We start from the raw sequence: 27,190 nt of genomic DNA, 5'->3' as shown, positions 1-27,190 counted from the left end.
AACACTAACTCCTGCTTGGCTTCAGCAACAATATGTTGAAGAAGAAGAGAAAGACTTGCATTTATATTGGCACCATCACCACCTCAGGACGCCCCAAAGCACTTCACAGTCAATGACGTACTTTTGAAGTATAGTGACTGTTGTAATGCAGGAAACATGGCAGCCATTTTGAGCACAGCAAGCTCCCACAAACAGCAATGTGATAATGACCAGATAATCTGCTTTTTTTAGTGTTATTGGTTGAGGGATAAATATCAGTCAGGACACCAGGGAGAACTCCCCCGCTCTTCTTCGAAATAGTGCTGTGGGATCATTTACGTCCACCTGAGAGGGCAGACGGGGCCTCGGTTTAAATTCTCATCCGAAAGACATCATCGCCAACATTGCAGCACTCCCTCAGTACTGCACTGGAGGGTCAGCTTGGATTATGTGCTCAAGTCTCGGGAGTGGGACTTGAACCCACAACCTTCTGACTCGGAGGTAAGATTGTTCCCACTGAGCTGGCTGAATGGCTCAACAGCAAGTATGGAGCTCCGAGTCCATTCCTCTCGGGATGGGGATCTGGTGCAAAGTGTGGAGCTCCGAGTCCATTCCTCTCGGGATGGGGATCTGGTGCAAAGTGTGGAGCTTCGAGTCCATTCCTCTCGGGATGGGGATCTGGTGCAAAGTGTGGAGCTCCGAGTCCATTCCTCTCGGGATGGGGATCTGGTGCAAAGTGTGGAGCTCCGAGTCCATTCCTCTCGGGATGGGGATCTGGTGCAAAGTGTGGAGCTTCGAGTCCATTCCTCTCGGGATGGGGATCTGGTGCAAAGTGTGGAGCTCCGAGTCCATTCCTCTCGGGATGGGGATCTGGTTTGAAGACGGATTCACTAACCTAGTAGCAGCTCACGCATGGACAGGGCTGGGTAAGACAAACCCTCTCAGCTCCTTTAATTGGTAGCTTATTGCGCTGTAATTGGGGTTACTGCTTCTTTATGCCTCTTTAATATAAAGTGTTATGATCTGACCTGCCTATTATACATTCATATACTTAAAGAGGAAACACCAACCTGTTAGTAAGCTGATGATGAGCCCAAGAATAAAGGCAACCATAGTTCCTAATGGGCTCAAGTAAAGATAGGAGATTGAATACCAAGTGTCTGCAATCGCTGGCCTAAAATGGAAGAAGATTGCATGTTTTAAGGATAATATTTAAGCATGGGAAAGACTATAAGGAGTTTTACGATGGAGTAGGATGTGTTAGTAATGAGGAGACAGAGGGGATTGAGGGGAGTAATCGTTCTTCCAAATCTTGTACTGGGTTCAAATCCAGATCAGACTGATGGGATGGAAGTCTTTGCTCCCTGCTTGGTGTAAGTGTCCTACGTGAACTGAGTTTGGTCAATTTTAACTTGGCTCCTAGTTCACTTTATAACACTGCTCATGACTGAATGGGCACCCTTAGTTGGAAAGGCTGTGGAGATAACTCTTTAGGGAAATGGAAATGTCACCGCTGCAGTGAAAGGTTTCTTTTGAAGGTGGAGGTCAGGGATCTGAAACCGCCAGGTACTAGGATTGGACCATAGACTGGGATCTGAAACCTCCAGGTACTGGGATTGGACCACAGACTGGGATCTATAATCACCAGGTACTGGGATTGGACCACAGACTGGGATCTGAAACCTCCAGGTACTGGGATTGGACCACAGACTGGGATCTATAATCACCAGGTACTGGGATTGGACCACAGACTGGGATCTGAAATTACCAGGTACTGGGATTGGACCACAGACTGGGATCTGAAACCTCCAGGTACTGGGATTGGACCACAGACTGGGATCTGAAACCACCAGGTACTGGGATTGGACCACAGACTGGGATCTGAAACCTCCAGGTACTGGGATTGGACCACAGACTGGGATCTGAAATCTCCAGGTACTGGGATTGGACCACGGACTGGGATCTGAAACCACCAGGTACTGGGATTGGACCACAGACTGGGATCTGAAACCTCCAGGTAATGGGATTGGACCACGGACTGGGATCTATAATCACCAAGTACTGGGATTAGACCACAGACTGGGATCTGAAACCACCAGGTACTGGGATTGGACCACAGACTGGGATCTGAAACCACCAGGTACTGGGATTAAACCATAGACTGGGATCTATAATCACCAAGTACTGGGATTAGACCATAGACTGGGATCTGAAACCACTGGATACTGGGATTAGACCATAGACTGGGATCTATAATCACCAAGTACTGGTATTAGACCACAGACTGGGATCTGAAACCTCCAGGTACTGGGATTGGACCATAGACTGGGATCTGAAACCTCCAGGTACTGGGATTGGACCACAGACTGGGATCTGAAACCTCCAGGTAATGGGATTGGACCACAGACCGGTATCTGAAAGCACCAAGTACTGGGATTGGACCATAGACTGGGATCTATAATCACCAGGTACTGGGATTGGACCACAGACTGGGATCTGAAACCTCCAGGTACTGGGATTAGACCACAGACTGGGATCTATAATCACCAGGTACTGGGATTGGACCACAGACTGGGATCTGAAACCTCCAGGTACTGGGATTAGACCACAGACTGGGATCTATAATCACCAGGTACTGGGATTGGACCACAGACTGGGATCTGAAATTACCAGGTACTGGGATTGGACCATAGACTGGGATCTATAATCACCAGGTACTGGGATTGGACCACAGACTGGGATCTGAAACCTCCAGGTACTGGAATTAGACCATAGACTGGGATCTATAATCACCAAGTACTGGGATTAGACCACGGACTGGGATCTGAAACCTCCAGGAACTGGGATTGGACCATAGACTGGGATCTGAAACCTCCAGGAACTGGGATTGGACCACAGACTGGGATCTGAAACCTCCGGGAACTGGGATTGGACCACAGACTGGGATCTGAAACCACCAGGTAATGGGATTGGACCACAGGCTGGGATCTGAAACCTCCAGGTACTGGGATTAGACCACAGACTGGAATCTGAAATCACCAGGTACTGGGATTGGACCACAGACTGGGATCTGAAACCTCCAGGTACTGGGATTGGACCACAGACTGGGATCTATAATCACCAAGTACTGGGATTAGACCACAGACTGGGATCTGAAACCTCCAGGTACTGGAATTAGACCATAGACTGGGATCTATAATCACCAAGTACTGGGATTAGACCACAGACTGGGATCTGAAACCTCCAGGAACTGGGATTGGACCACAGACTGGGATCTGGAACCTCCAGATAATGGAATTGGACCACAGACTGGGATCTGAAACCTCCAGGTACTGAGATTGGACCACAGACTGGGATCTGAAACCACCAGGTAATGGGATTGGACCACAGACTGGGATCTATAATCACCTGCTACTGGGATTGGACCACAGGCTGGGATCTGAAACCTCCAGGTAATGGGATTGTTCCACAGACTGGGATCTGAAACCTCCAGGTACTGGAATTAGACCATAGACTGGGATCTATAATCACCAAGTACTGGGATTAGACCACAGACTGGGATCTGAAACCTCCAGGAACTGGGATTGGACCACAGACTGGGATCTGAAACCTCCAGGTACTGGGATTGGACCACAGACTGGGATCTGAAACCACCAGGTAATGGGATTGCACCACAGACTGGGATCTATAATCACCTGCTACTGGGATTGGACCACAGGCTGGGATCTGAAACCTCCAGGTAATGGGATTGTTCCACAGACTGGGATCTGAAATCACCAGGTACTGGGATTGGACCACTGACTGGGATCTGAAACCTCCAGGTAATGGGATTGGACCACAGACTGGAATCTATGATCACCAAGTACTGGGATTAAACCACAGATTGGGATCTGAAACCACCAGGTACTGGGATTGGACCACAGGCTGGGATCTGAAACCTCCAGGTACTGGGATTGGACCACAGGCTGGGATCTGAAACCTCCAGGTACTGGGATTGGACCACAGGCTGGGATCTGAAACCTCCAGGTAATGGGATTGGACCACGGACTGGGATCTGAAACCTCCAGGTACCCGGGTTAGACAGTCAGTTCTGGAGATTGGTCCCATCCCCCATCGACCTTCTTTACACATGAACTTTGAACATTCAGCCCTAAAAGATGTCGATCCACTGGGCTGGGCCTGTTTGTACCGATACTGGCAGGAGTGGGAAAGTGTTCCATTCGCAGCACTCACATCCCCTCAAGACATTAATAAACTCGCAGAACGGACATGTAATTATCAAATGAATTTCAATATAGATAAGTGTGAGGTGGTGCATTTTGGAAGAAAGAATAAGGGGGCCACATACTGCTTGAATAATAAGAGTTTAAATGGGGTAGAGGAGCAGAGGGATCTGGGGATACAGATACACAAATCATTAAAAATAGCGACACAGGTTAATAAGGCCAAAAAAAAGCAAACAAAGCAATGGGGTTCCTTTCCAGAGGGATAGAATTGAAAAGCAGGGAAATTATGTTAAACTTGTATCGAACCTTGGTTAGACAATACTCGCAATACTGGTCTCTATATTATAGAAAGGATCCAGAGGCATTGGAGAAGGTGCAAAAAAGATTCACAAGGGTGATACCAGAACTGAGAGGACACAACTGTCAGGAAAGGCTGAACAGGCTGGGGCTCCTTTTGCTAGAAAAGAGAAGGCTGAGGGGTGACCTGATAGAGGTCTTTAAGATAATGAAAGGGTTCGATAGGGTAGACATAGAGAAGATGTTTCCACTTGTGGGGGAGACCAGAACTAGAGGTCACAAATATAAAATAGTCACTAATAAATCCAATAGAGAATTCAGGAGAAATTTCTTTACTCATAGAGTGGTAAGAATGTGGAACTTGTTACCACATGGAGTAGTTGAGGCAAATTGTATAGATGCATTTATGGGAAGCTAAATAAACACATGTGGGAGAAAGGTTATGCTGATCGCGTTAGATGAAGAGGGGTAGGAGGAGGCTTGAGTGAAACATAAATGCTGGCATTGACCAGTTGGGCCGAATGGCCTGTTTTAGCTGTAAATACAATGTAACTATGTAACTTGTTCATTACTGCTTCAGGGATAAAATTTCCACTGGGATTTTCCCGATGTCCTGCTGTAACTTCAGCGGGACCCCCAGAGAAACAGAGTAAATGGGTGTTAACGTTGTTACTCCAGGGATTCCGCCAAAATTACGGTGAGGCGTGGGGAGAGCCCGGGGGGAAACTTTACCCCGAGGTGTTTAAAAACAACAACTCAGCATTGAGTGACTGCTTGGCAGTCGGACCGAGAGAGCATCGAAGGGAGTGTGATGTGGGTGGAGGGAGGAGGGTCTCCTCCTTGGCTCCTGTGGATTTCGGTGGCAGATAGTTTCCACCGACAGGAAATTGAGGGGTGGGGGTGCTGAAACTCCTCGGTACACTCTGGTGCTGGTACACTCCCACCGTAAGACCGGCAACATTGTGGTGAAAGGGCCACGAACTGGGGCCAGGACCTGAAACCTTTGTCCCACCCAAACAAGGACGGCAGAGTAAGAGAGGGGGCTTCCAGACCAGGGTTTGCTCGCCCGTGGCCTGGACAGAGAACACTGCCAGTACAGTGAGTGAGACCATTTGGTGGAGGTGGGTCGAAGGTCATGGCCCCCAAAGATTGATAAAACTTTTCTCATTATTTTTCAGCCCCCTTTATGAAAGGGGACAATGGGCAAACCGAGGGCATTTTCCTGGCACCCTCCCTGCCACATTGGGATTCCATCAGCAGGAATTCCAGCCTCTAACCCACCCGCCCCATGGTGAATGTCTGAGAACTGCCCCGAGTCACGTGGGCACCTGCCTGTAATATTAAGACATAGTGATCTCCCCCTGACCCCACATAGCAGGGTCAAGTGTCAGAGGTCACAGGCAGATGCAAACGGTGGACTTTGGATGTCAATAATAACTTCCCTGAGAGCTCTACCCAATCGGTGCATCAGCTCCGTGGGGGTGAGGGAGTAGGGGAGTGCGTCCATAATTCGCCACGTTCTGGCTCTCAATGTCAGAGAGTAAAGAAAAATGAAAATGGAAGCCTTGCTGGCCTGGATGATTCTCATAACCCTTCCAGTTGTTAATTTAAGAGTAACTCTGACAGAGATGTGGGAACAGCCTGACCTCTATTGGGGGGAGGGGGGATTATTTAAGGAAAGGAGACGAAAATAAAAAATGGAAAAAGTAAATGAATAAAATGATATCATTCTAACAGCAGAACTAAAGTACATCAGTCTAGAAATATCAATCCTCATTAGCTCCTGGTCCAAAGGCTCAGTGTGTCTCACTTTACCTGGAGTTCAGCTCTGTAACTGGGATCGGTGTTGTCCAGGGGCTTCCTGTCACTGGGTCTGAGGACTCATTGAATAAACATCCTGCTATGCTGAGGGGTAAAGGTCGCGTTTGATCAGATAGTGGGGGATAGACATGCCCACCGATTCCTACCCACAGTGTCAGTACAAAACTGACAGCGAGACCAGAGATCCCACCCTGGAAAAAAACAGAGCAACAATCATCAGGTCGCAGGAGGTGAGCAGCGCTGAACACGGACAGTGCTGAACACGGGCAATGCTGGACACGGGCAGTGCTGAACACAGGCAGTGCTGAACACGGGCAGTGCTGGACATGGGCAGTGCTGAACACAGACAGTGCTGAACACGGGCAACGTTGGACACGGGCAGTGCTGAACACGGACAGTGCTGAACACGGGCAACGCTGGACACGGGCAGTGCTGAACATGGACAGTGCTGAACACGGGCAACGCTGGACATGGGCAGTGCTGAACACGGACAGTGCTGAACACGGGCAACGCTGGACACGGGCAGTGCTGAACACGGACAGTGCTGAACACGGGCAACGCTGGACACGGGCAGTGCTGAACACGGACAGTACTGGACATGGGCAGCGCTGGACACAGGCAGTGCTGAACACGGACAGTGCTGAACACGGGCAATGCTGGACACGGGCAGTGCTGGACACGGACAGTGCTGAACACGGGCAGTGCTGGATACAGGCGGTGCTGGATACAGGCGGTGCTGGACACGCACAGTGTCAAACAATAACTGACCTCAGCCACTAGGCTCCACCCCCTCACTGTATCAAGGAACCCAGCCAAGAGTCCTGGTCTCGTTTGCTGCTCTACTTAGCCGGGTTTCTGATTTTAGGGTTTTACCCCACAACCCCAGAATGAATTCAAAATTCAGCCTCAACCCGATGGAAGTCTAAAACGTAAACTTCATCTTCAACCTGAACCTGAAAATGGAAAGACTCCATCAACCTCGCTACGGCCTTTCAGCAATGCGATGCCTTTTATAAATAGGAAAGGGTTGCACTCCATCCATTGATAGATTGTATGAAACCATCAGAAAAAAAAGAAAGACTTGCATTTATATAGCGCCTTTCACATCCTCAGGACATCCCAAAATGCTTAGCAGCCAATTAAGTACTTTTGATGTGTAATCACTGTTGTAATGTAGGAAACATGGCAACCAATTTGCACACAGCAAGATCCCACAAAAAGCAAGGAGATTATGACCAGATAATGTGTTTTAGTGATGTTGATTGAGGGATAAATATTTGCCAGGACACCTGGGAGAACTTCTTCTTCGAAATAGTGCCATGGCATCTTTTATGTCCACCTGAGAGGACAGATAGAGCCTCAGTTTAAATCTCATCTGAAAGACAGCACCTTTGATAATGCAGCACTCCCTCAGTACTGCACTGGAGGGTCAGCCTGGATTATGTGCTAAAGTCCCTGGAGTGGGACTTGAACCTACAACCTTGTGACTCAGAGGTGAGAGTGCTGCCACTGAGCCACGGCTAACACCTATATCATACACATAGGTGGCAGCTGGCATGACGTGTCCCCTGTGCCCGTCGACAGTGCAACGATGATCTAACGGGAGAGCGAGATTAGATGAATGGATTCTGAGCTGCAGAGCAAAGGCCACAAACCGCGATAGGAATAAAACGAGGCTTGAACCTCCGTAAAGCCTATCGTGAAAAAAGATTCCCTGTTTGCACTGCTCTGGGGGTTCACTGCTGCACAGTTCCACAAACGTCCCTAAACTGATTGTGAGAGGTTTCAAGATGAACAAGTGCGGCCCATTTCCTCCAAGGCGAGTGTGTCTCCCGTGGCATTGCTCACAGATTGAACTGTCCTTTGTAGCCTGGTGCTGAGCCCAGTGAGAGACCATGATACCACAGCCAGGGCTCTGTCATGGCAGCGATGCCCCTTGTTTGAGGATCAGTTCAGTTGGGTATTACCATGCATCATTTTGGACAGTGGGATCAGTCACTTTTTATAACAGGCAGTTGGTGCAGCAGAGAATTCAAAAAGGAGAACATTTGATAGAATTGGATTGGTTGTTTTTGGGATTGGTAGAATTGCCAATCAGAAAGAACAAAATTATAATTGGAAAAACAGGCAGTACAGATTGCAGTGAGTGCTGGGTGTGTATATTCACTAAGATACAGTGCAGTGAATGCTGGGTGTGTATATTCACTAAGATACAGTGCAGTGAATGCTGGGTGTGTATATTCACTAAGATACAGTGCAGTGAGTGCTGGGTATGTATATTCACTAAGATACAGTGCAGTGAATGCTGGGTGTGTATATTCACTAAGATACAGTGCAGTGAGTGCTGGGTGTGTATATTCACTAAGATACAGTGCAGTGAGTGCTGGGTGTGTATATTCACTAAAATACAGTGCAGTGAATGCTGGGTGTGTATATTCGCTAAGATACAGTGCAGTGAGTGCTGGGTGTGTATATTCACTAAGATACAGTGCAGTGAGTGCTGGGTGTGTATATTCGCTAAGATACAGTGCAGTGAGTGCTGGGTGTGTATATTCACTAAGATACAGTGCAGTGAATGCTGGGTGTGTATATTCACTAAGATACAGTGCAGTGAGTGCTGGGTGTGTATATTCACTAAGATACAGTGCAGTGAGTGCTGGGTGTGTATATTCACTAAGATACAGTGCAGTGAATGCTGGGTGTGTATATTCACTAAGATACAGTGCAGTGAGTGCTGGGTGTGTATATTCACTAAGATACAGTGCAGTGAGTGCTGGGTGTGTATATTCACTAAGATACAGTGCAGTGAGTGCTGGGTATGTATATTCACTAAGATACAGTGCAGTGAATGCTGGGTGTGTATATTCACTAAGATACAGTGCAGTGAGTGCTGGGTGTGTATATTCACAAAGATACAGTGCAGTGAGTGCTGGGTGTGTAGATTCACTAAGATACAGTGCAGTGAGTGCTGGGTGTGTAGATTCACTAAGATACAGTGCAGTGAGTGCTGGGTGTGTATATTCACTAAGATACAGTGCAGTGAATGCTGGGTGTGTATATTCACTAAGATACAGTGCAGTGAGTGCTGGGTGTGTAGATTCACTAAGATACAGTGCAGTGAATGCTGGGTGTGTATATTCACTAAGATACAGTGCAGTGAGTGCTGGGTGTGTATATTCACTAAGATACAGTGCAGTGAGTGCTGGGTGTGTATATTCACTAAGATACAGTGCAGTGAGTGCTGGGTGTGTATATTCACTAAGATACAGTGCAGTGAATGCTGGGTGTGTATATTCACTAAGATACAGTGCAGTGAGTGCTGGGTGTGTATATTCACTAAGATACAGTGCAGTGAGTGCTGGGTGTGTATATTCACTAAGATACAGGGCAGTGAGTGCTGGGTGTGTATATTCACGAAGATACAGTGCAGTGAATGCTGGGTGTGTATATTCACTAAGATACAGTGCAGTGAGTGCTGGGTGTGTATATTCACTAAGATACAGTGCAGTGAATGCTGGGTGTGTATATTCACTAAGATACAGTGCAGTGAGTGCTGGGTGTGTATATTCACTAAGATACAGTGCAGTGAGTGCTGGGTGTGTATATTCACTAAGGGATACAGTGCAGTGAGTGCTGGGTGTGTATATTCACAAAGATACAGTGCAGTGAGTGCTGGGTGTGTAGATTCACTAAGATACAGTGCAGTGAGTGCTGGGTGTGTAGATTCACTAAGATACAGTGCAGTGAGTGCTGGGTGTGTATATTCACTAAGATACAGTGCAGTGAGTGCTGGGTGTGTATATTCACTAAGATACAGTGCAGTGAGTGATGGGTGTGTATATTCACAAAGATACAGTGCAGTGAGTGCTGGGTGTGTATATTCACTAAGATACAGTGCAGTGAGTGCTGGGTGTGTAGATTCACTAAGATACAGTGCAGTGAGTGCTGGGTGTGTAGATTCTCTAAGATACAGTGCCATGAATGCTGGGTGTGTATATTCACTAAGATACAGTGCAGTGAGTGCTGGGTGTGTATATTCACTAAGATACAGTGCAGTGAGTGCTGGGTGTGTATATTCACTAAGATACAGTGCAGTGAGTGCTGGGTGTGTATATTCACTAAGATACAGTGCAGTGAGTGCTGGGTGTGTATATTCACTAAGATACAGTGCAGTGAATGCTGGGTGTGTATATTCACTAAGATACAGTGCAGTGAGTGCTGGGTGTGTATATTCACTAAGATACAGTGCAGTGAGTGCTGGGTGTGTATATTCACTAAGATACAGGGCAGTGAGTGCTGGGTGTGTATATTCACTAAGATACAGTGCAGTGAGTGCTGGGTGTGTATATTCACTAAGATACAGTGCAGTGAATGCTGGGTGTGTATATTCACTAAGATACAGTGCAGTGAGTGCTGGGTGTGTATATTCACTAAGATACAGTGCAGTGAGTGCTGGGTGTGTAGATTCACTAAGATACAGTGCAGTGAGTGCTGGGTGTGTATATTCACTAAAATACAGTGCAGTGAGTGCTGGGTGTGTATATTCACTAAGATACAGTGCAGTGAGTGCTGGGTGTGTATATTCACAAAGATACAGTGCAGTGAGTGCTGGGTGTGTATATTCGCTAAGATACAGTGCAGTGAGTGCTGGGTGTGTAGATTCACTAAGATACAGTGCAGTGAGTGCTGGGTGTGTATATTCACTAAGATACAGTGCAGTGAGTGCTGGGTGTGTATATTCACTAAGATACAGTGCAGTGAATGCTGGGTGTGTATATTCACTAAGATACAGTGCAGTGAGTGCTGGGTGTGTATATTCACTAAGATACAGTGCAGTGAGTGCTGGGTGTGTATATTCACTAAGATACAGTGCAGTGAATGCTGGGTGTGTATATTCACTAAGATACAGTGCAGTGAGTGCTGGGTGTGTATATTCACTAAGATACAGTGCAGTGAGTGCTGGGTGTGTATATTCACTAAGGGATACAGTGCAGTGAGTGCTGGGTGTGTATATTCACAAAGATACAGTGCAGTGAGTGCTGGGTGTGTAGATTCACTAAGATACAGTGCAGTGAGTGCTGGGTGTGTAGATTCACTAAGATACAGTGCAGTGAGTGCTGGGTGTGTATATTCACTAAGATACAGTGCAGTGAGTGCTGGGTGTGTATATTCACTAAGATACAGTGCAGTGAGTGATGGGTGTGTATATTCACAAAGATACAGTGCAGTGAGTGCTGGGTGTGTATATTCACTAAGATACAGTGCAGTGAGTGCTGGGTGTGTAGATTCACTAAGATACAGTGCAGTGAGTGCTGGGTGTGTAGATTCTCTAAGATACAGTGCAGTGAGTGCTGGGTGTGTATATTCACTAAGATACAGTGCAGTGAGTGCTGGGTGTGTATATTCACTAAGATACAGTGCAGTGAATGCTGGGTGTGTATATTCACTAAGATACAGTGCAGTGAGTGCTGGCTGTGTATATTCACTAAGATACAGTGCAGTGAATGCTGGGTGTGTATATTCACTAAGATACAGTGCAGTGAGTGCTGGGTGTGTATATTCACTAAGATACAGTGCAGTGAGTGCTGGGTGTGTATATTCACTAAGATACAGTGCAGTGAGTGCTGGGTGTGTATATTCACTAAGATACAGTGCAGTGAGTGCTGGGTGTGTATATTCACTAAGATACAGTGCAGTGAATGCTGGGTGTGTATATTCACTAAGATACAGTGCAGTGAGTGCTGGGTGTGTATATTCACTAAGATACAGTGCAGTGAGTGCTGGGTGTGTATATTCACTAAGATACAGGGCAGTGAGTGCTGGGTGTGTATATTCACTAAGATACAGTGCAGTGAGTGCTGGGTGTGTATATTCACTAAGATACAGTGCAGTGAATGCTGGGTGTGTATATTCACTAAGATACAGTGCAGTGAGTGCTGGGTGTGTATATTCACTAAGATACAGTGCAGTGAGTGCTGGGTGTGTAGATTCACTAAGATACAGTGCAGTGAGTGCTGGGTGTGTATATTCACTAAAATACAGTGCAGTGAGTGCTGGGTGTGTATATTCACTAAGATACAGTGCAGTGAGTGATGGGTGTGTATATTCACAAAGATACAGTGCAGTGAGTGCTGGGTGTGTATATTCACTAAGATAGAGTGCAGTGAGTGCTGGGTGTGTAGATTCACTAAGATACAGTGCAGTGAGTGCTGGGTGTGTATATTCACTAAGATACAGTGCAGTGAGTGCTGGGTGTGTATATTCACGAAGATACAGTGCAGTGAGTGCTGGGTGTGTATATTCACTAAGATACAGTGCAGTGAATGCTGGGTGTGTATATTCACTAAGATACAGTGCAGTGAGTGCTGGGTGTGTATATTCACTAAGATACAGTGCAGTGAGTGCTGGGTGTGTATATACACTAAGATACAGTGCAGTGAGTGCTGGGTGTGTATATTCACTAAGATACAGTGCAGTGAATGCTGGGTGTGTATATTCACTAAGATACAGTGCAGTGAGTGCTGGGTGTGTATATTCACTAAGATACAGTGCAGTGAGTGCTGGGTGTGTATATTCACTAAGATACAGTGCAGTGAGTGCTGGGTGTGTATATTCACTAAGATACAGTGCAGTGAATGCTGGGTGTGTATATTCACTAAGATACAGTGCAGTGAATGCTGGGTGTGTATATTCACTAAGATACAGTGCAGTGAATGCTGGGTGTGTATATTCACTAAGATACAGTGCAGTGAGTGCTGGGTGTGTATATTCACTAAGATACAGTGCAGTGAGTGCTGGGTATGTATATTCACTAAGATACAGTGCAGTGAATGCTGGGTGTGTATATTCACTAAGATACAGTGCAGTGAATGCTGGGTGTGTATATTCACTAAGATACAGTGCAGTGAGTGCTGGGTGTGTATATTCACTAAGATACAGTGCAGTGAGTGCTGGGTGTGTATATTCACTAAGATACAGTGCTGGGTGTGTACATTCAGGAAGATACAGTGCAGTGAGTGCTGGGTGTGTATATTCACTAAGATACAGTGCAGTGAGTGCTGGGTGTGTAAATTCACTAAGATACAGTGCAGTGAGTGCTGGGTGTGTAGATTCACTAAGATACAGTGCAGTGAGTGCTGGGTGTGTATATTCACTAAGATACAGTGCAGTGAGTGCTGGGTGTGTATATTCACTAAGATACAGTGCAGTGAATGCTGGGTGTGTATATTCACTAAGATACAGTGCAGTGAGTGCTGGGTGTGTATATTCACTAAGATACAGTGCAGTGAGTGCTGGGTATGTATATTCACTAAGATACAGTGCAGTGAGTGCTGGGTGTGTATATTCACTAAGATACAGTGCAGTGAGTGCTGGGTGTGTAGATTCACTAAGATACAGTGCAGTGAGTGCTGGGTGTGTATATTCACTAAGATACAGTGCAGTGAGTGCTGGGTATGTATATTCACTAAGATACAGTGCAGTGAATGCTGGGTGTGTATATTCACTAAGATACAGTGCAGTGAGTGCTGGGTGTGTATATTCACTAAGATACAGTGCAGTAGTGCTGGGTGTGTAGATTCACTAAGATACAGTGCAGTGAGTGCTGGGTGTGTAGATTCACTAAGATACAGTGCAGTGAATGCCGGGTGTGTATATTCACTAAGATACAGTGCAGTGAGTGCTGGGTGTGTATATTCACTAAGATACAGTGCAGTGAATGCTGGGTGTGTATATTCACTAAGATACAGTGCAGTGCGTGCTGGGTGTGTAGATTCACTAAGATACAGTGCAGTGAGTGCTGGGTGTGTAGATTCACTAAGATACAGTGCAGTGAATGCTGGGTGTGTATATTCACTAAGATACAGTGCAGTGAGTGCTGGGTGTGTATATTCACTAAGATACAGTGCAGTGAGTGCTGGGTGTGTATATTCACTAAGATACAGTGCAGTGAGTGCTGGGTGTGTATATTCACTAAGATACAGTGCAGTGAATGCTGGGTGTGTATATTCACTAAGATACAGTGCAGTGAGTGCTGGGTGTGTATATTCACTAAGATACAGGGCAGTGAGTGCTGGGTGTGTATATTCACTAAGATACAGTGCAGTGAGTGCTGGGTGTGTATATTCACTAAGATACAGTGCAGTGAATGCTGGGTGTGTATATTCACTAAGATACAGTGCAGTGAGTGCTGGGTGTGTATATTCACTAAGATACAGTGCAGTGAGTGCTGGGTGTGTAGATTCACTAAGATACAGTGCAGTGAGTGCTGGGTGTGTATATTCACTAAAATACAGTGCAGTGAGTGCTGGGTGTGTATATTCACTAAGATACAGTGAAGTGAGTGATGGGTGTGTATATTCACAAAGATACAGTGCAGTGAGTGCTGGGTGTGTATATTCACTAAGATACAGTGCAGTGAGTGCTGGGTGTGTAGATTCACTAAGATACAGTGCAGTGAGTGCTGGGTGTGTATATTCACTAAGATACAGTGCAGTGAGTGCTGGGTGTGTATATTCACTAAGATACAGTGCAGTGAGTGCTGGGTGTGTATATTCACTAAGATACAGTGCAGTGAATGCTGGGTGTGTATATTCACTAAGATACAGTGCAGTGAGTGCTGGGTGTGTATATTCACTAAGATACAGTGCAGTGAGTGCTGGGTGTGTATATTCACTAAGATACAGTGCAGTGAGTGCTGGGTGTGTATATTCACTAAGATACAGTGCAGTGAATGCTGGGTGTGTATATTCACTAAGATACAGTGCAGTGAGTGCTGGGTGTGTATATTCACTAAGATACAGTGCAGTGAGTGCTGGGTGTGTATATTCACTAAGATACAGTGCAGTGAGTGCTGGGTGTGTATATTCACTAAGATACAGTGCAGTGAATGCTGGGTGTGTATATTCACTAAGATACAGTGCAGTGAATGCTGGGTGTGTATATTCACTAAGATACAGTGCAGTGAATGCTGGGTGTGTATATTCACTAAGATACAGTGCAGTGAGTGCTGGGTGTGTATATTCACTAAGATACAGTGCAGTGAGTGCTGGGTGTGTATATTCACTAAGATACAGTGCAGTGAGTGCTGGGTATGTATATTCACTAAGATACAGTGCAGTGAATGCTGGGTGTGTATATTCACTAAGATACAGTGCAGTGAATGCTGGGTGTGTATATTCACTAAGATACAGTGCAGTGAGTGCTGGGTGTGTATATTCACTAAGATACAGTGCAGTGAGTGCTGGGTGTGTATATTCACTAAGATACAGTGCAGTGAATGCTGGGTGTGTATATTCACTAAGATACAGTGCTGGGTGTGTACATTCAGGAAGATACAGTGCAGTGAGTGCTGGGTGTGTATATTCACTAAGATACAGTGCAGTGAGTGCTGGGTGTGTAAATTCACTAAGATACAGTGCAGTGAGTGCTGGGTGTGTAGATTCACTAAGATACAGTGCAGTGAGTGCTGGGTGTGTATATTCACTAAGATACAGTGCAGTGAGTGCTGGGTGTGTATATTCACTAAGATACAGTGCAGTGAATGCTGGGTGTGTATATTCACTAAGATACAGTGCAGTGAGTGCTGGGTGTGTATATTCACTAAGATACAGTGCAGTGAGTGCTGGGTGTGTAGATTCACTAAGATACAGTGCAGTGAATGCTGGGTGTGTACATTCAGGAAGATACGGTGCAGTGAGTGCTGGGTGTGTATATTCACTAAGATACAGTGCAGTGAGTGCTGGGTGTGTAGATTCACTAAGATACAGTGCAGTGAGTGCTGGGTGTGTATAGATTCACTAAGATACAGTGCAGTGAGTGCTGGGTGTGTATATTCACTAAGATACAGTGCAGTGAGTGCTGGGTATGTATATTCACTAAGATACAGTGCAGTGAGTGCTGGGTGTGTATATTCACTAAGATACAGTGCAGTGAGTGCTGGGTGTGTATATTCACAAAGATACAGTGCAGTGAGTGCTGGGTGTGTAGATTCACTAAGATACAGTGCAGTGAATGCTGGGTGTGTATATTCACTAAGATACAGTGCAGTGAGTGCTGGGTGTGTATATTCACTAAGATACAGTGCAGTGAGTGCTGGGTGTGTAGATTCACTAAGATACAGTGCAGTGAGTGCTGGGTGTGTATATTCACTAAAATACAGTGCAGTGAGTGCTGGGTGTGTATATTCACTAAGATACAGTGAAGTGAGTGATGGGTGTGTATATTCACAAAGATACAGTGCAGTGAATGCTGGGTGTGTATATTCACTAAGATACAGTGCAGTGAGTGCTGGGTGTGTATATTCACTAAGATACAGTGCAGTGAGTGCTGGGTGTGTATATTCACTAAGATACAGTGCAGTGAGTGCTGGGTGTGTATATTCACTAAGATACAGTGCAGTGAGTGCTGGGTGTGTAGATTCACTAAGATACAGTGCAGTGAGTGCTGGGTGTGTATAGATTCACTAAGATACAGTGCAGTGAGTGCTGGGTGTGTATATTCACTAAGATACAGTGCAGTGAGTGCTGGGTATGTATATTCACTAAGATACAGTGCAGTGAGTGCTGGGTGTGTATATTCACTAAGATACAGTGCAGTGAGTGCTGGGTGTGTAGATTCACTAAGATACAGTGCAGTGAGTGCTGGGTGTGTATATTCACTAAGATACAGTGCAGTGAGTGCTGGGTATGTATATTCACTAAGATACAGTGCAGTGAATGCTGGGTGTGTATATTCACTAAGATACAGTGCAGTGAGTGCTGGGTGTGTATATTCACTAAGATACAGTGCAGTAGTGCTGGGTGTGTAGATTCACTAAGATACAGTGCAGTGAGTGCTGGGTGTGTGTATATTCACTGAAATGCAGTGACGTGAGTGCTGGTTGTGTATTCACTAGGATATAGTGCAATGTTGGGTGTGTGTACATTCACTCGAATGCACTGCAGTGAGTGCTGATTGTCTACTCACTAGGGTGTAGTGCTGGTTGTGTATTCACTAGGATCCAGTGCTGCAGTAGAAACACCATTTGTTTCCTAAAGCAATATGGGGGATAAATTAATTAGGGCCTATTATTGGGTGTCGGTAGCGTGATCCACTACTATCCCGCGCCCAGTGGCCCCTGTACAGCCAGGACGAGAACTTCGTCCGGCCTGAGGACTCACCATCAAGCTTCATTGAAATCCAGGCCTTGCACGTTGATTCAATGCAATTTGCACTTTCCATCAGCAGGGGGAGCCCCAATCTCTTAAAGGGAGGATGTCTCTTAAAATCTCCTAAAGGTAGCCGGTACCTGTTATTTGCTAAAAATAACAGTCTGCTGTCTGCACGGAGTCTGAACGGCGATCAGACTTCGCACAGGTAAAACACAGATGCAGGTCCTGTCCCTATGTTTACACACTGATGAGTTATGTTAAAACATTGAATAAAGGTTGCGCACTACTAAATCCCACATCCTCCAATCTGCATGCCAGACCTCACCAATCTGCCGATCTGAGTTTGTACCAGGCCTGCGAAGAGTGCGTGCACCAAGGTTCTCTGATAATGCACCAGAGGCCTTGGTGCAAGAGGTGGACAGAAGGAGGGACATCCTATATCCGTGTGGGGGGTGGAGGGTTTGCAAGAAATCCTCCAGACATATGCTCAAAAGGCAGTCGGAGGCAGCGGGGAATGAAGTCAATGCCAGGCGCACAGCACCACGAACATGGATGCAGTGCAGGAACAAGTTCAACGCTTTGACTCGAGTAGTCAAGGTGAGTGAGGCCAACTATCAAGTGGCGTCTCCTACCAACTACACCACACACTACACCCCCCATCACCCACATACCAACAAACTCTTTCCATCAGTACTCATCTCTGCCAATCAGATGCTTTCTCTCACCTTCACACATTACCACAGATGCAAGCCGCCCACCCACAACTCACAGGCCACACACTCTGGTAGCTATTCAACTATGACAGGCACATCACTCCAGTCACACGTCCCGCTTTCTTGCAGGAGAAAGTGGCACATATCAGGAGGCAGCAAGTGACAGCAAGTAGCCCCTCGAGCCTGTTCCACCATTCAATGAGATCAGGGAGGACCTGTGACCTAACTCCATATACCCGTCTTAGCCCCATATCCCTTAATACCCTTGGTTCACAGAAATCTATCAATCTCAGATTTAGAATTCACAAGTGAGCTAGCATCACCTGCCTTTTGCAGAAGAGCGTTCCCAACTTCTCCCACCCTTTGCGTGTAGAAGCATTTCCTAACTTCACTCCTGCACGTCCTGGCTCTAAATGTTAGGCTATGTCCCTGCGTCCTAATATTCAAGTACAGGAGATCTCCATAAACAGTTACAAATGCATCAGCAGCCAGAAGCAATAATCCAGCGACTAATTTGTAAATCCTGCATGCTCCCTTTAAATAGCGCTGGTGGGGGGTCCTCCAGGCACTCTAAGGCACGTTCAGATGGCCGTGGTTAAGATTGTGCGTTGAGTTGAGCGTTAAGTGCCAAAATGATGTCTAGCACTTTAAATCAGCATTGCACACTGTATCCATTTTCTCTTTACTTTACATGATTCCAGAGTTCGGTATTTGCGCCTGCGCTGACTCCTATACCAAGATGGCGTCCAGCGTAGGTCTCGCTGGAAACGTGCGTGTGCAGCCAAGACGCCATCTTGGATGCTCGAGTGGCCGTGTAGCGCTGAAACAACGGGCGCTACACGGCCCAATTTAGTGTCCTATGTGTCACAAGATCACATGTGTGCGAGGTACTTACAATTGAATTGGCACAAGGGAATATCATGCCCAACAGGAAGAATCCTAGCAGAGGACCTCCGATGACTCCAAAAATAGTGAGGGCAGCCTGGAAAACAGGGAAGGAGAAAGTGGCGAGTTGGTATATTTGTATTATATCTGTGATAGAGAGATGTGGAACAGCTTTAAAGGGAGAAATTGCTTTTGGGGACACCAGCGGACATGTTTATTTCAGATTCCTCTGCCTGTTATTTTAACACTGGCATTAACCCTATGGCCACTGATATCACCAGGAGAATTGCTTGCCTTTAACCCTTTAATAAATTACATGCTCTGAAGTGCTGCTGCTTGCTCTGGAGTTGTAGAATGTTAATTAACTTTCCAATTCTCCATTAAATAAACTTTACTCCAATGAAGTAACTGCCACTAATAGTCCAGAATATTTATTGGATTGAAATTTCTCAATTAGAAAGTTTATCTTGATAACCATTCAGTATTGAGGTAAGAATTGATAATATTTTTTATCAATTTGATTGTACAGAGCTGGACCCAGCACAAACAAAGAACTGAATAAAACCACAGAAATACAAAGTGAGATAGCCCTGAGTTATCCAATCTAATCTCAGGTTTCAAATAATGGTGATAAAATGCTCTGGCCTTTGCTCTGTGCTTTAAGACATTATCCGTTAGATTGTTGCTTGGTGAAATCAGTTTCTAGATATTCCCATTCACTTTATTGCTAATTGCACAACAGATATTGAACTACACTTCAGTCAGGTCTGTAAAACAGACACAACCATCCCAGCAAGTGTCAATCGGCAGGACCTGGTACTTCTTTATTCAGGGACGTAATGGCTCTGCTCTCTGTGTAGTGACGGTGTCAATCCATTCATAAAGATTTCTTAACCTTGGCATTTTTGGTGAATCACTAGAAATACAGTCCACAGGAATCTCTGTGAATGGGTTTCTACTGTTGTGGGGCTTGTATCTGCAGAGCCCCTTGTGTGGGGCTTGTATCTGCAGAGCCCCTTGTGTGGGGCTTGTATCTGCAGAGCCCCTTGTGAGGGGCTTATATCTGCAGAGTCCTTTGGTGGGGTCTGTATCTGCAGAGCCCTTTGGGTGGGGTCTGTATCTACAGGGCCCTTTGGGTGGGGTCTGTATCTGCAGAGCTCATTGTGTGGGGTCTGTATCTACAGGGCCCTTTGGGTGGGGTCTGTATCTACAGGGCCCTTTGGGTGGGGTCTGTATTTGCAGAGCCCTTTGGGTGGGGTCTGTATCTGCAGAGCCCTTTGGGTGGGGTCTGTATCTGCAGAACCCTTTGGGTGGGGTCTGTATCTGCAGAGCCCTTTGGGTGGGGTCTGTATCTGCAGAGCCCTTTGGGTGGGGTCTGTATCTGCGGAGCCCTTTGGTGGGGTCAGTATTTGCAGAGCCATTTGGGTGGGGTCTGTATCTGCAGAGCCCTTTGGGTGGGGTCTGTATCTGCAGAGCCCTTTGTGTGGGGTCTGTATCTGCAGAGCCCTTTGGGTGGGGTCTATATCTGCAGAGCCCTTTGGGTGGGGTCTGCATCCGTACAACCCTTTGGGTGGGGTCTGTATCTACAGGGCCCATTGGGTGGGGTCTGCATCCGTACAACCCTTTGGGTGGGGTCTATATCTGCAGAGCCCTTTCGGTGGGGTCTGTATCTGCGGAGCCCTTTGGGTGGGGTCTGTATCTGCAGAGCCCTTTGTGTGGGGTCTATATCTGCAGAGCCCTTTGGGTGGGGTCTGTATCTGCGGAGCCCTTTGGGTGGGGTCTGTATCTGCAGAGCCCTTTGGGTGGGATCTGTATCTGCAGAACCCTTTGGGTGGGGTCTGTATCTGCAGAGCCCTTTGGGTGGGGCCTGTATCTGCAGAGCCCTTTGGGTGGGATCTGTATCTGCAGAACCCTTTGGGTGGGGTCTGTATCTGCAGAACCCTTTGGGTGGGGTCTGTATCTGCAGAGCCCTTTGGGTGGGGTCTGTATCTGCAGAACCCTTTGGGTGGGGTCTGTATCTGCAGAGCCCTTTGGGTGGTGCATTAGGGAGAACTGTTCGAGCGAGAGTCTCAGGTGTATTGATGGAGAGTAGAATGATTGTGACTCCTCAGCAGGGTTTTTCTATACCTGACTCTGGTTGCCTGAAATGGGAGAATGTTCCATTCACCAGCACGAACATCACTCATGTTGGTGAACACCAAAATTCCCCAAAAGAAAAGCGAAAAAACCAATCACATCTGTAACGCTGGTGAATCCTACCTGGAGCACTCCTCCCATCAGAGAGGATAATGCAGCCATTCCAATACAGATGACTCCAAACAGTAAACCTACGGAAACACATGAGTAATTGGTAGAGAAGAGCATCTCGCTGACGAATCCAGCATACACCATGACCAAGACTTCTTAGAAAAATGGATGGAATTCAATCCACTGGTAAAATCCTGGAATCCAATGTAATGAAAATGAAATTTGAGTTACTGGGCTGGATTTCCCTCCTCCTGTCCGAGGGGGAGGGCATCAGAGTGGGATTTCTGCATCCTGCCCCAACCCCCGGGCCTCATTTACTTTGCAGGACAGGACACAGCAGAGCTGTAGCAGGGCACCCAATACAACACCTCGTGGAGAAGGTGGCATCAATAAAGGGGCAAGAATGCCCTGAAGATTTCTGTGGCACTCCTGGGATAGAGGCTCTTACTGACCCAAAAGCCCTCTAGGGGCAGGTAAGGTGCCTGAAGAGACGGACGTCCTCTCCCTCCAAAAGGGGCATGATTGGGCATCCTGCCCTGTCCCAGGGTCTACCATCACCCCTCTCCTCACGGTCCCTAAGGTCAACGGTAGCAGGCATGGAATTTGATAGGGGTGCTGAGTGCTGCCTCTCCACCGTCATTTAGATGTGAAGGGGTGGAGCCTGGTCTTCCCTACTGGGATGGAGAGAGGGGGAGGGGAAGACAAGTCGAGGTGTGGATGTTGTGACAGCCTTGCCTGTCTGATTTTGGGAGGTATAGTGGGAGGAAATCCATCCAATTAGAGTCATTGTTAAACAGTGGCCATTCCCATGATTTTGTCTCACAAACCATTCACGTGTTATATTTTCACATTCCTTTGGTTCTTCACAAAGCGCCAATTAACTGAATCTTTTAAGGCCATCTAAATTTGAATTAATTAAACAATCACTATTAATTAACTGGTCACCTTTGAGTCTTGTGTTCCCACAGCATCACTTCTGATTAATCAAGAGTGGTGAATAGGTAAGTTGAAAAAGAAAGAACAAACATGCATTTCTATCGGATCTTTCACCACCTCAGGACATCCCAAAGTTCTTCACAGCCAATGAAGTACTTTTGAAGTGTAGTCACTGTTGTAATGTGGGGAAATGTGGCCAGGAGTCCACACACAGCCCGGACTGTACACACTCAACAAACAGAATGGGCAGGTCTGGTTTAAAGTCTTTGTGCACTGGGTTACTTAGCAACAAGACACACCATCAAGGGAACCCACCCCAGCCTCAGGCAGGAATGACCACCGTTATCTGTAAAACAACTTCCAATCAGTTAACCCTGCAAAACGAAAACAGAAATACCAGAGTCCACAGGGTTTATTGTTAACCTGAGCCAGGAATCCTTCAGATCAGGGTAGTGATGAACCTCTCTCTTTTTGAAGCTTTCTTTTGGGATAATGCAAAAAAGCATTTTGGGGATGGGAATTGTATCATTCTCTGTTAGAGAGGCAGTGATAAACGATATGCATTGTATCAGAGGTCAGTATAGAATAGGGGACCACAAATGGTTAGAAAAAACACAATGGTAGATAATTTTTATTGTTAAAATTTATCAATATTGCAAAAAGTTGTCTGAAAGGGTTATCTCTGAGTTGACAATATCAGCTTGGAAGAATGATGATGGTGACTATCTATGGTCCAGATGGGATGCATCCTAGGTTGCTGAGGGTGGAAATTGCGGAGGTACTGGCCATAATCTTCCAAACATCCGTAGATAGGAGGGTGGTGCCAGAGGACTGGAGAATTGTAAATTTTACACCCTTGTTCAAAAAAGGGTGTAAGGATAAACCCAGCAACTACTGGCCAGTCAGTTTAACCCTCGGTGGTGGGGAAACTTTTAGAAACAATAATTCGGGACAGAATTAACAGTCACTTGGACGAGTGTGGATTGATTAGGGAAAGCCAGCACGGATTTATTAAAGGCAAATCGTGTTTAACTAACCTGTTAGAGTTTTTTGATGAGGTAACAGAGAGGGTAGATGAGGGCAATGCGGTTGACGTGGTGTATATGGACTTTCAAAAGGCATTTGATAAAGTGCCACACGGTAGGCTTATCATCAAGATTGCGGCCCATGGAATAAAGGGGTCAGTAGCAAATTGGTTACAGAATTGACTAAGTGACAGGAAACAGAGAGTAGTGGTGAATAGTTGTTTTTCGGACTGGAGGGAGGTGTACAGTGGTGTTCCCCAGGGGTCAGTGCTGGGACCACTGCTTTTCTTGATATATATTAATGACTTGGACTTGGGTGTACAGGGCACGATTTCCAAATTTGCAGATGATACAAAACTTGGAAGGGGGTAGTAAACAGTGAGGAGGATAGTGATAGACTTCAAGATGATATAGACAGGCTGGTGGCATGGGCGGACACGTGGCAGATGAAATTTAACGCAAAAAATTCGAAGTGATACGTTTCGGTGGGAAGAATGAGGCGAGACAATATAAACTAGAGGGCACAACTCTAAAAGGGGTACAGAAACAGAGAGATCTGGGGGTATATGTGTACAAATCGTTGAAGGTGGCAGGGCAGATTGAGAAAGCAGTTAAAAAAGCATACGGGATCCTGGGCTTTATAAATAGCGGTACAGAGTACAAAAGTATGGAAGTCATGATGAACCTTTATAAAACGCTGGTTCGACCACAACTGGAATATTGTGTCCAGTTCTGGGCACTACACTTCCGGAAAGATGTGAAAGCCTTAGAAAGGGTGCAGAAAAGATTTACTAGAATGATTCCAGGGATGAGAGCTTTAGTTACGTGGATAGACTGGAGAAGCTGGGATTGTTCTCCTTGGAACAGAGAAGGTTGCAAGGAGATTTGATAGAGGTATTCAAAATCATGAAATGTCTAGACAGAGCAGATAGAGAGAAACTGTTCCCATTGGCGGAAGGGTCAAGAACCAGAGGACATAGATTTGAGGTGATTGGAAAAAGAACCAAAGGTGACATGAGGAAAAACTTTTTTACACATCGAGTGGTTAGGATCTGGAATGCACTGCCCGAGGGGGTGGTGGAGGCAGATTCAATCATGGCCTTCAAAAGGGAACTGGATAAGTACTTGAAAGGAAAAAATTTGCAGGGCTATGGGGAAAGGGCGGGGAGTGGGACTAGCTGGATTGCTCTTGCATAGAGCCGGCACAGATTCAATGGGCCAAATGGCCTCCTTTCGTGCTGTAACCTTTCTATGATTCTATGATTCTCCTACAGCATAGAAGATGATAATGGTGTCCATCTACAGCAAGGAAGGTGATGAAGGTGTCTGTGTACAGTATTAAAAGATAATGATGGTGTCTATTTACATCATGCTTATTTAGAGATATTAGTATTGGTGAGGGGGGGAATTATCTGTCAGAGCCAAGTCAGTGCCACTCAAAACCATCAGGAGCACAGCCTACCCACTATAATATACAAATTGTAGATAGTCAGAACCAGCAACTCAACTCAAACAGAAAAATGCCTATGGGGATTGGTGTCATAGGAAACTCTACATAGTTACAGGGAAGATTAATCCCTCCAGTGTAACTCCTGCAGTATGACACCTCAGGTCTCACTGTTTCTCCATGAGATGCTGTCTTCCTCTGGCACATTATACAGCACTCCATAGCTAAAACAGGGTGTGTGAATAACAGTAAGTACAGTACTAGACTTGACATTTTGAATTGATTCAAAATTGCGATTAGCAGTGGCTCCAACAATAGGTCTCCTGAGTTAATATTGAGTTTCCCACTGGTTCATCTACAATAACACAGGGTTCACATCACCTGCATTCTACATACAAGAGCTGACAGTGTGTATGTGAAGATGGTTCAAAAAGGGTTTTTAAAAATTGAAAACCTCGCCAATGAGTGAAGGTACATTGTGCAGACCACCATCAAAGCTGAAAAAAGCTAATGAGCTAAATCAGGAAATAACAATTATATGGGGTTGAGGTTTGCTTTTAAGAGCCTATAGTTTGCAAGGGGAGGGAAAGACTGAAAGCGAGAAGGAATTCCACAGTTTTGAGGTCATGGTAAAGAATAGCATTGATATGTAAAGTGTTGATTTCCATGTGGTGGGTACACAGAGAGGAGGAAGAACATTGTAGTGCTGATTGTATTTGTGTGAAGAAATGAATCAAGTCGATCGTACATGCATCAAATTATTGGAAAGTATGAAATCTCACTTACTGAGTCCCTTTGTGATCCAAGAAAGTTTCTGCTCCGAGAAGGTGGCGTGAGGTTTGATGAAGTCCACCACAGTGACAGCAGCAAGTGCATTAATACTGGAGGAGACAGTACTAGAGACAGACCAATGGGATACAATCAGTGCATTAATACTGGAGGAGACAGTACTAGAGACAGACCAATGGGATAGAATGAGTGCATTAATACTGGAGGAGACAGTACTAGAGACAGAACAATGGGATACAATCAGTGCATTAATACTGGAGGAGACAGTACTAGAGACAGACCAATGGGATAGAATGAGTGCATTAATACTGGAGGAGACAGTACTAGAGACAGACCAATGGGATAGAATCAGTGCATTAATACTGGAGGAGACAGTACTAGAGACAGACCAATGGGATACAATCAGTGCATTAATACTGGAGGAGACAGTACTAGAGACAGACCAATGGGATAGAATGAGTGCATTAATACTGGAGGAGACAGTACTAGAGACAGACCAATGGGATAGAATGAGTGCATTAATACTGGAGGAGACAGTACTAGAGACAGACCAATGGGATAGAATCAGTGCATTAATACTGGAGGAGACAGTACTAGAGACAGACCAATGGGATACAATCAGTGCATTAATACTGGAGGAGACAGTACTAGAGACAGACCAATGGGATAGAATGAGTGCATTAATACTGGAGGAGACAGTACTAGAGACAGACCAATGGGATAGAATCAGTGCATTAATACTGGAGGAGACAGTACTAGAGACAGACCAATGGGATACAATCAGTGCATTAATACTGGAGGAGACAGTACTAGAGACAGACCAATGGGATAGAATGAGTGCATTAATACTGGAGGAGACAGTACTAGAGACAGACCAATGGGATAGAATCAGTGCATTAATACTGGAGGAGACAGTACTAGAGACAGACCAATGGGATAGAATCAGTGCATTAATACTGGAGGAGACAGTACTAGAGACAGACCAATGGGATAGAATCAGTGCATTAATACTGGAGGAGACAGTACTAGAGACAGACCAATGGGATACAATCAGTGCATTAATACTGGAGGAGACAGTACTAGAGACAGACCAATGGGATACAATCAGTGCATTAATACTGGAGGAGACAGTACTAGAGACAGACCAATGGGATAGAATCAGTGCATTAATACTGGAGGAGACAGTACTAGAGACAGACCAATGGGATAGAATCAGTGCATTAATACTGGAGGAGACAGTACTAGAGACAGACCAATGGGATAGAATCAGTGCATTAATACTGGAGGAGACAGTACTAGAGACAGACCAATGGGATAGAATCAGTGCATTAATACTGGAGGAGACAGTACTAGAGACAGACCAATGGGATACAATCAGTGCATTAATACTGGAGGAGACAGTACTAGAGACAGACCAATGGGATACAATCAGTGCATTAATACTGGAGGAGACAGTACTAGAGACAGACCAATGGGATAGAATCAGTGCATTAATACTGGAGGAGACAGTACTAGAGACAGACCAATGGGATACAATCAGTGCATTAATACTGGAGGAGACAGTACTAGAGACAGACCAATGGGATAGAATCAGTGCATTAATACTGGAGGAGACAGTACTAGAGACAGACCAATGGGATACAATCAGTGCATTAATACTGGAGGGGACAGTAGT

The 27,190-nt window shown here is 45.8% G+C and overlaps 1 protein-coding gene across 1 annotated transcript in view; it reads right to left on the bottom strand.

The window, feature by feature from the left end:
• slc5a8l (solute carrier family 5 member 8, like) overlaps positions 1-27,190 on the bottom strand; it is a 97,541-nt gene that overhangs the window by 3,430 nt on the left and 66,921 nt on the right. The window contains exons 9-13 of the mRNA XM_068007245.1: positions 25,513-25,622; positions 21,331-21,398; positions 19,082-19,168; positions 6,318-6,514; positions 1,050-1,153 (exon numbers count right to left, since the gene is read on the bottom strand). Of these exons, the coding sequence (XP_067863346.1) occupies positions 1,050-1,153; positions 6,318-6,514; positions 19,082-19,168; positions 21,331-21,398; positions 25,513-25,622 (566 nt within the window). The remainder of the gene's footprint in view (positions 1-1,049; positions 1,154-6,317; positions 6,515-19,081; positions 19,169-21,330; positions 21,399-25,512; positions 25,623-27,190) is intronic.

The sequence above is a fragment of the Heptranchias perlo genome, chromosome 27 (genome assembly GCF_035084215.1).
Source record: "Heptranchias perlo isolate sHepPer1 chromosome 27, sHepPer1.hap1, whole genome shotgun sequence".
NCBI lineage: Eukaryota > Metazoa > Chordata > Chondrichthyes > Hexanchiformes > Hexanchidae > Heptranchias > Heptranchias perlo.
The sequence above is the reverse complement of the archived record's forward strand: the minus strand, read 5'-3'. Positions and strand labels throughout refer to the sequence as shown.